The sequence below is a fragment of the Mytilus trossulus genome, chromosome 4, assembly GCF_036588685.1.
Source record: "Mytilus trossulus isolate FHL-02 chromosome 4, PNRI_Mtr1.1.1.hap1, whole genome shotgun sequence".
Classification (NCBI taxonomy): domain Eukaryota; kingdom Metazoa; phylum Mollusca; class Bivalvia; order Mytilida; family Mytilidae; genus Mytilus; species Mytilus trossulus.
Window position 1 is genome coordinate 1,971,986 of NC_086376.1, and position 10,107 is coordinate 1,982,092.

Sequence of the window (10,107 nt, forward strand, 5' to 3'; positions counted from 1 at the left end):
TCTCTTCCCCAATTTTGCACTCAACAAAATCAGCTGCAGTTTTGTAAACGTGTCGGTATTGTACTTTTAATTTCATATCCATCTTATGTTGAATATTTCAACACACTTAAAAAGTCAAGTTATCAATATATTAAAAAAAACATACAACTTCGGTAGATTACTTCCGGAATAGTGAAAATAGGAAATGCTTATGTCATTTTAAGTCTGTTACTGGCTGTTTTCAAAATAGAAACTCAATCATTTGAAAAAACTTCAAAAGAAAATCGCAGATTATTTCACGTTTTAACCCCCCAGACAAACAAAATACCATTAGATAATTTTCTCATTTTAATTAGGCATCCAATTTACATTTGATCAATTTGGTTATTTCGTATTTAAATTTAATCAATCACTTTTTTCGTTGCACACAGAATGGAATCAATTAAAGTCTGATCATCGTTTGCAAATGACATTTAATTGCTGTAATAATATTGAGATTAGTAGACATCTTAATGGAAGTCAGCTGTAATCACATGACCAAGCTTCCGCTCCAAATAAAGGCAATCAAAATATACTTGAAAAGGCATAGGAAGATATCATTGTAAATAAACACACGGAAGATCCCGTAACGCCTGATTGTTCAACTGTCTGTCAATATTTGTGTTGTTTAGAACAATTTTATTGTTCTCCTAACTCATTTGTGTTGATTGATAGCGGAAATACTGAAACAATGCTGATTTATGTTGCAGATTGGAAATACAAGATTTATTGGCATTGATTTGAAATTAAGAAAGCGTTAATTTGAAAAGTAAAAACGTTGACATGACGAGAACAGAAATGGATATTGTGGCAAAAGTAGTTAGTTGTTATTCCATTAAAACACCAGCAGTACAGGAAATGGATAATTTTGTTTTAAAAAAAATAAATGAAGGTTACTGTTTTAATGGATTAAAAATAAGATAATTCCAAACAATTCATTTAAATTAAACATTAATTTAACTAAAAATATCACGTTTTTTTATAATTAATGTAAATCCCACGTTAACGAAATCACAAAAAAATATATATATAAACAAATGAAGGTACAAAACCACAAGTTATGCTCCAGTGTGTGCCATTTTGTTCTAGAACATATACCTTAATTGGTTTCTCTCAATTTTGTCCGCGGTATGGGTTATTTAAACCTTATTCTGATACACATTGCTAATGTATCAAACGCCGTCGCTCAAGTCATCCATGTTATTTCCATGTATAAAAATCCTGGTTATGATTGTCAGTCAGTAGCAAATCTCCGTTAATAAACATGTACGTGATATTTTTAAACTTATTTAAAGTGAATGAGCTACCATTGGGCGATAAAGGAAATGAAAAGAAGACAAACAACGTCATGACCAAATAAAAAATTACAGACAATCAAGGCCCAAAACAAGATAACACAAAAAAAAAATAAGCAACCCGAACTCTTACCAAATAATGTGTGTGCTATTTAATGCGCATTTTACATAATATGCTGTCACAAAAGACCGGGTGAATGTTAACAGCTTGCTTAGCAACGAATGCGAATGGCTTTGTTGAACTTATAGGTGGAAAGTAACTTGAAAATACAACGAAAAACTGTTGACACAAAGGTATGTCACGCCTGTTCGCGTGAAATTCCGTAAAAGATAATCAAATTGGCAGCCCCATTACTTGTTAGTTCAAAGTTGCGGGATTATGATTATGTTGACAAGGTCTCGAAATTGTCGACAAACAGAGATGCAACGATAGTAAAGCATCTTTATACAAAATATCATTGATCTGTCACCAGTAGTTCTTATCAAACTGACTTTTAAAAGCAGAAAACACAATATTGAAAATTGCTAAATAAGTCAAAGTCAACGGACTTTGACCATAATTACAGGACTTCAACGTAATTGACAGAAAGGTATGTACTGATATTGATGCAACTTCATACAAAGTACAATTGATATATCACAAGTAGACTTTGTCAAACTAACTCATGCAATAAATTTAATGTTAAAAATTACTTAATATTCCAAAGACACGGAATCCTGTCTAATGTGGCATGGGCTTCAGAATAGTCGTCATACAGATATGTTCTAGTATCAATGTGATATCAAACAAAATATCATTGATATATCACAAGTAGATCCTATCAAACAAAGTTTAATAAAAAAAACTTTACTTTGAAAATTGCTTATGAAGTCAAATTCCAAGAACCATGACTTATGGGTCAGAGCCTCAAAACAGTCATAAAACTCGATAGCTATTCAAATTCATATCTAATAAATCAATGATCAATCATAAGAGGTTCCTAGGGCTAACTGAAGCAGAAAAACTAGCATTGCCATTTGCTAGTTAATTCAGAGTTGCTGGACCATGAAATAGGAACAGGGTCCCGAAATAATCGGCAAGCTGATATGTACTGATAGTAATGCTTCTTTATTTAAGGTTATTTTCCAACTAATTTAAGCAAAATAAAAACACCTCACAACTGCAGTTAACGCCAGTGACTTGGATGTCGCAGAAAAAAGAAGACCTATGTCATGTGTTATTCTCATAGGATTTTGTCTAATGCTTAGTCCGTTTCTGTGTGTGTTACATTTTAATGTTGTGTCGTTGGTCTCCTCTTTTATTTAATGCGTTTCCCTCAGTGTTAGTTTGTTACCCTGATTTTGTTTTTTGTCCATGGATTTATGAGTTTTGAATAGCGGTATACTACTGTTGCCTTGATTTGTCTCAGGCAAGACAAAAACTCAATTTCTTGGTTTGAAATTTGATAGCCGTACAATATTAAAAGAACTAAAAAACGTTACAGAAAATAAAACATAGAACGAAACAGAACAGAACATTTTCTTCTATTAAACCTCAATTAATACTTTATATATTTTCTGCTTTCGAAGTGCTTTATGGATGTACCTTCTTTAGGAACTTGCAAAGCCAAATCTTTCAAAGCACAGATAGAACAATATTTTTTCAGGAGCGGTATGAACCCAGGGATACAAGATAATAAAATAGCACTAGAAAAATGTTATTCGTCTAAAGCCTATTCTGGATTTACCTTCATCTAGAACGACCAAAGCAGAATACTTGAAAGCTTAGCACGTATATGTAGGGAACACACAAAGGGATAGTCTATATGACTAAAAGGCACATAACATATATATACTTTGTTTAAGAGAGTTCAAAGCTTGGTTTCAAAATAATTCCTAAAGTTAGTAACGAACAATTTCAGAGAAGTATGTTATAATATCTGTCAATAACAACTGAACACTGACTACTTAATTGATTTAACCCTCGGGGACTAATAGTCCATTAACGATTTCGTAAACACCTTTATAACTTTTAAAAGTTCTAAACGTTTTCCTGGATTTATGTTCACAAGGAACGCTCAAAACGAAATAATTGTGAGATGACCAATGGATAGACTATTTCGCTAACAGTGATGCTTTCAAACCAAGAAATCGTGACAGTCAATGTAGGACTACCATACGAACATGTTTCACAGGTGATCACGGCTATTTCAAACTTGCTGTTATTGTCATCCTAACTTTCAAAAAATGAGACTTGTTACAGTAATTTCAATCTCAAAGAATAAAACGACGGGTTCAACTAAACCCGAGTGCATTTCCTAATTAAAGTTTAACTCATGTTACTCATTTGGAAGTTTAGAACATTTTTTTTACCCGTATTTACATATAGTTTTTCTTTATCTTTGGTCCATGGTTTTGTATCGCATGCCTAAATGTGATCAATCTGTTTGTTGGCTTGGTAACGTATGGGTGTTAACAACACATTTCAAAAATAGTAAAAGGTACTAATAAAAGCTTCGGTCTGCTTCATGAAATTGGTTAATTAACCTGATACAAAGAAATGATTTCTTTTCACTGATTTTGAAACATCGGCCAGGAAAAACGCAACTCCAGTATAATGATATTTTAATTAAGTATCCAGCCTGCAAATGATGAATAATCATCGCCAGCTAACACACTACTATGCCAGGTTCCAGACTGAATCCAAACTTCGTCTCCTACTGTTAAATTAATAACTGCAAAGCTTGTAGCAACAGCATAATCTGCGTGATCCATAGCATCGGACATAGATCGCGCGACACGAACTCCATTTTTCAACAACTCTGAATTCATGAAACTGTGGTCTCTATTAGTTGTCGTCCAGATGAAAACATAAGTTCCTGTAACAGGGGTATGAAATATACCACGAGTGGGTTATATGAGTGGCCGTTGTTTGTAATAACACGGTCAAAATGAATGGTGTGATTATTTCCAGCTCTTGACAAATCTTTAGATAAATGAGCCATAAACGATACCCTCGAGTGTTCTGGTACAGCAGAATCCAATAACAAACGAGTCCGACCTGAAATATAAGTCAACAATTGTTTTGCGAAATTAACATTTGTTGTACTATTTCAACCTGTTCGGAAAGAAAACATGTGTACTTTACGAAGAAGTCTGATGAAATACTTGCTATTCTTTAACACTGTAAACTTTGTTTCAGAAAAAAAACAGATGCATACGTACACTTCAGGGCCGGAATACATAAGTTAAATGAACTTACGAAAACAAATATGCTTGTCTATATCAAGTTCTTGCGATTGTACTTCTTGTGATTGTACTGACCAATCACAGTAGCTCCATAGTAAGCGAATATCAGAAGGCGACTGGGGCATTACATTTTACTCTTACTTTAATTTCCTCAACCAAATTGTATGAACATTTTTTTTCAATATAATTTAGCGCATTACCACAAAACACAGATCAAGTTCTGATTTTGATGGGGTCACTTTCGTCGTTGTCCCTTTTAAAATGGAAAAATAGCCGAATTTTTGTTTCCGCACTTAAACGTAAGTTTGCTTCAATTTCTTATAACCACTTAACACAGATAAAGTTTGCATTTGGTTGACGTCATTCTGTTACCTTTGATAACTATTGTACCGTTATTACGCTATGTTCTTTTATGCAGGAAGCAAAATACTGAATTGACATTACCGCTCTCTGGACAATGCTTATTTGCCTCAACCAAATAGTATGAATCTTATACAAAATGCGTAATACTATCGAACTCAGATCGAATTTGGTCGGTCTCTTTCAATGCCCATGAGCTTTTCTTTCAAATGGAAAATGGCTGAAATTTGCCGTATATTTACAAGTGTCCCAAGGGGACATACTTTTATTTATTCATAAAAAGAATGAAATATAATGACTGGGTGATATTCAGGTTAATCTTAATGAAAAATACATGTAAATATATGTCAGTAAGACAAAAAACCTGACAACAAAAAACAGACGACAACCATATACCAATATCGTTACGGTTGACGTCAAAAGTTGAATTGTGTCAATCACATTTGAAGTTCACGAATACCGTTTTATGGACACAGTCAGGCAATATGTTTTATCCTGCTTTACCTATATTTAGGATAATACTTACGATTTTGCAATGACAACTCATTTTCCAGCCATTCTATCCTCCTCACATCCTCCATTCTCTGTTTCTGAAGCGAATCAACGGCATATTCAAGACGTTGGAGCTTATTTTCTTCTGCAGCAACAGACAATGAATTTTGGAAAAGAAACAACAAAATAAAATTGATTAAGGCATTTATCGTTGTGTCTGATTTGTGCGTTGATTCGCTTCAGAAACAGAGAATGGAGGATGTGAGGAGGATAGAATGGCTGGGAGAAACGAGAAAACTAACGGCCTTATTTAAGTAAACAATTAACGAAAAAAAAATATGTAACACATAAACAAACGACAATCATTAAATTTACAAGCTCCTGACTTGGGACAGGCACATACATAAATAATGTGGTGGGGTTAAACATGTTAGCGGGATCCCAACCCTCCCCCTAACCTGGGATAGTGGTATAACAGTACAGCATAACAACGAACTATAAAAACCAGTTGAAAAAGGCTTAACTCATCAGATGGACAAACATACAAGTGGACGTGGCCGGGTACTTATACATCCGGACACAAAAAGACACAATGAACAAATCTGAAAGTACTCGCAGTTATCTGACAGCTAGTTCAAAGCCACTAATAAGTTAACTAATAAAAAATCATGCATTTAAGTACTAAATACTAATACTGCTTAAATCGACACTAGGGACCATCTTGGACATGTTTACGGTATTAATGATTCTTATTGTTGAAGACCCTCAGGCAACTTTCAAGATAATTTAAAGAACAGGAATAAAAACTTTGACCATTGATCATTTGTATTTTTTTCTATGCATTGATTTTCTGTGGGATAAGGCCCGTGCATGTTTACTCCATATTCCTTTATTTTCTGTTTAAGGGTCTGAACACGACTGAATGCAAGTTTAACAGGGCTTCAATGTAAAAGGTCATATGGTAATACATTGTTGTTATTTTTCAAATTATTTGATACCAGGAATTAGGTGACCTTACTTTAATTTAAACCATGTCAGCTATCTAGTCTTATCTGCAAAAATAAAAAAGTTTTGTATTTTTTTTTAAATCAAATTCAATTTCCCCATGAAGAAACGACTATTTTTATTCTGTGTCAAGTCGTCATTAGCATCGTATAGTCTTAAAATATTTTATCGCATTATATCTGGACATCAGTGGACATGCAACATTGCAAAATCTGACGAAAACAAATGAAAGTCAACACGCAGACTATAGTAATAAAGTATTGTACAACAAATGAACAAAAAATAAACCCGGAACACAAAAGTACAAACAATAGACCATCAAGACAACCCTGAAAACTAAATGTAAAATAGAAACATGGTTCACGAAAAACATGCAGGGCCAAACCAGAGAGTGAAAAGAACTTGTTTCTTGTATGACACTTTTAGTGAATACAATTTGATATATATGAAGACAATCTTTTGTTTCATTATTTTTTTTTTTTTTTAAATTTCAAACATGAGGCATTTGCCTCATTTGCCTCAATGTAGTTACGGCCCTGACTTTTCTTAAGTCATTTAACATCCCCAGCGGTATACTACTGTTGCGTATAGATTATCGGGTTTTCTACATATTGATATCGTAAAATATCAGCTGCGAGCCTCAATGTGAACCTTTTTGGCGAGTGAGCGTAGCGAACGAGCTAAAAAGTTTCACATTGTTCCGAGCGGCTGATTTTAACGATATCGATACGCAGAAAACCCGATTATCTGTTTATCGTTCTATTACTGTTCTTTTCCTATTTCCCTAAGACAGTTTTACGCTTGACAAAAGCAAGCTTGATAACGTCTCCTCTCGAATTGTGACGTTGCTAATAACTTCTCCTCTCACATCAATTTGACTGATAATACCTGGTCTCGTTTTGAAGTCTTGATACGTGAATTACTGAGCGACAGAGCAGGGTGATACAGGCGTAGGGAAGGACGATAATTATATTTATTCACCCCTTATTTTATTGATTGTGTATTTGCATATTGTGCCAGACATCAAATTCATTAGTTCGGTGTATGTTTACTTATAGTAATATGTCTTTTGTTTGAGATAAGCTATTTCAATTGACATATTATAGTGTCTTGCTATGCTGATATGTTACACTTTTGTTTTAAGTAAGGGTGTAGGTGGTAACTTCTCAAAGGTTTAAACCTGCTGCATTTATTTGCACCTGTCCTAAGTCTTGAACCTGATGTTTAGTAGTTGTCGAGTGTTGTTGTGGTTCATATGTGTTTTCGTTTCGCGTTTTTAATTTTTATTAACCCGTTGGTTTTGCTGCTTGGCTGTTTGAATGGTTTAACACTAGTATTGTGTGGGTCTCTTTATAGCTTGCTGTTTGGTGTGAGCCAAGGCTCCGTGTTGTTCATTGACATATAACGTTGGTTTTGTTTTACAAATTGTTACTTAGAGAGTCGTCTTATTACCACTCATACTACATATTCTTTTATCTATTAGCCACAAACACATAACCTTGATGACTGATCCTATTATTAATTTTCAATGAGAGAGTTACGTGACAAAAACTAGGCATCAAATGAAAGCAGTCTCTGACAAATGACAGACTGAAATTCAAACTTCAAAATATTTAGCTGCTCGGTTAATAATTTTAGTACGATGCTTAATTCTTATTTTCTCAGAGTGGTTTATGTTTGGCGTGACTCTGTTCCATAAAAACGCAAGAACAATATGAAGTGATTTTAATCAAGTAACCAGCCTGCAAAAGATGACAAATCGTCACCAGCTACCTGACCACTATGCCAAGTACCAGACTGAATCCAAACTTCATCTCCTACTGCTAAATTAATTACTGCAAAATTTATGGCAACAGCATAATCTATGTGATCCATAGCATCAGACGCAGATCGCGAAACTCGCACTCCATTTTTCACCAACTCGGTACTCATGTAGCTCTGGTCTCTATTAGTTGTAGTCCAGATGAAAACATAAGTTCCGGTAACAGGGGAACGAAATATACCATCCAGTGAGTTGTACGCATGGCCGTTGTTAGTTATCACGTGATCAAAATGAATGGTATGGTGATTCCCTACTCTTAACATATCTGTAGATAAGTGGGCCGTAAATGATACTCTAGAATATCCTTGAAAGGCCGAATTACTCACGAATCGTGTATGACCTGGAAGAAAATGAAACAAGGTAATTGTGAGCGGAATATTGGTTACATTTGGTTAAATGAGTATACTTTACCAACCTTAATCATCTAGAATTCATCCGTCTCACACACAGTTGTATATATATTTGCTCTTTTTCAGAGTACATAAAGTCACATTCATATTAGTACTATTATCAGCTGTTCATAAAACCAGGCATACAATAAGTTTTGACATTGACATTGACCGATTCTTCTCTAATAAATACCAATCCGTTTTTCAAGGGAGTGATCTTATGTGTTCCATAATGTCAAGCAGATCCTGCTCCACATGTGGCACCCGTCGTGCTGCTCATGTCATAACAAATCCGGTATATAGTCTAATTTGGTAGGTCACATTCATGAAAGGGAAGGGGATTGTAGTTACGACGTAAGGAACATATCCGATATCATCTGCGAAACGGTTGTTCTATAACGGTCAACAAACTCGTGATGCCATCCGTAAAATTTACGACTGGATTATTTCAACTACACCTATTGGAACTTTTGGTTTAATAGTTTCCTTGTGAGGAGCAACCCTCTATCAAGAAAATCATGGTAGGAAATACAAGCACGAGAATACCGTATCAGTTGGGAGATATATACCCCGTATGCAGGTGCTGCTGCAAGATATGAGGCCAACTGTATCTGGTGTATCCTTTATCTCTAATTGGATTGGATAGATGCGTTCAACAGTCACAAAATTTTGAGTTATTTAGTGAGAGAACATCATCTATATAGCGGATAGGAAAGTTAAATGATATTGCTAACTTCTCTCTTTCTTCCTAAGGAGTGCATGTATTAAGTCAGCCTCATAATAATAAAGAAACAAGTCGGCAAGAAGAGGGGCTATAATATTCACGATAAAATTAATCCTACAGTACTTAACATAACGTATAACCAATAATATTAAGAGAAATTGCAAGTGAATATTCATATACTCTGTTCTGTAATAGCATGGTGTTCGATCTTTCTTTCGGTATACTGATTTCACTAGACAAAATAAGTTTTAAGTGACATCATAGGAACGCTTTAGTTCGGGTGTTTTATGCAAACTGGCCTACCATTCATGATTAGGGAACGAGCATTTAACTTTAAGTGGTGTTATGTTTTTTTCTCCTTAAAAAATGTTCTAATCCCCAATTTGATAAAAAAAAAAAAAAAGTATTGTGGTCGAGCAGATAACAAAATAAAAATGTTCTGAATCCAGATGTGCCTCATAGTGTTAAACTGTCTGACTCAGACAAAAAAAAACAAAATCCCTCCCCCCTTTTGTTTTAGGTTAAATGGTTGCTCCCGCATACTTACGATTATGTACCGACAGTTCATTTTCAAGCGATTCTATCCTCTTCAGATCTTCCTGTCTCTGTTGTTGGTGTTGTTGTTGCAGTTCCTTCACGACATTCTCAAGATGCTGAAGCTTATTGTCTTCTAAGGTAGCAGATAGTGAATTTATAGTCAGACAAAAAGTTAAAACGAGCGTGATGGAATTCATGATTGTGACTGATGTCTACCACTTGTCTGTACAAGATAAG

At 34.6% G+C, this 10,107-nt stretch overlaps 1 protein-coding gene across 1 annotated transcript; it reads right to left on the reverse strand.

Annotated features, from left to right (window-relative positions):
• Window positions 1-4,018: 4,018 nt before the first annotated feature.
• On the reverse strand, window positions 4,019-10,107 carry LOC134713673 (uncharacterized). The gene is made up of 2 exons (XM_063574962.1): window positions 9,881-10,107; window positions 4,019-4,353 (listed from the first exon to the last, which is right to left on the reverse strand). Exons 1-2 carry the CDS (start codon window positions 10,065-10,067, stop codon window positions 4,121-4,123), a joined length of 420 nt encoding a protein of 139 aa, XP_063431032.1. The 5' UTR covers window positions 10,068-10,107; the 3' UTR covers window positions 4,019-4,120.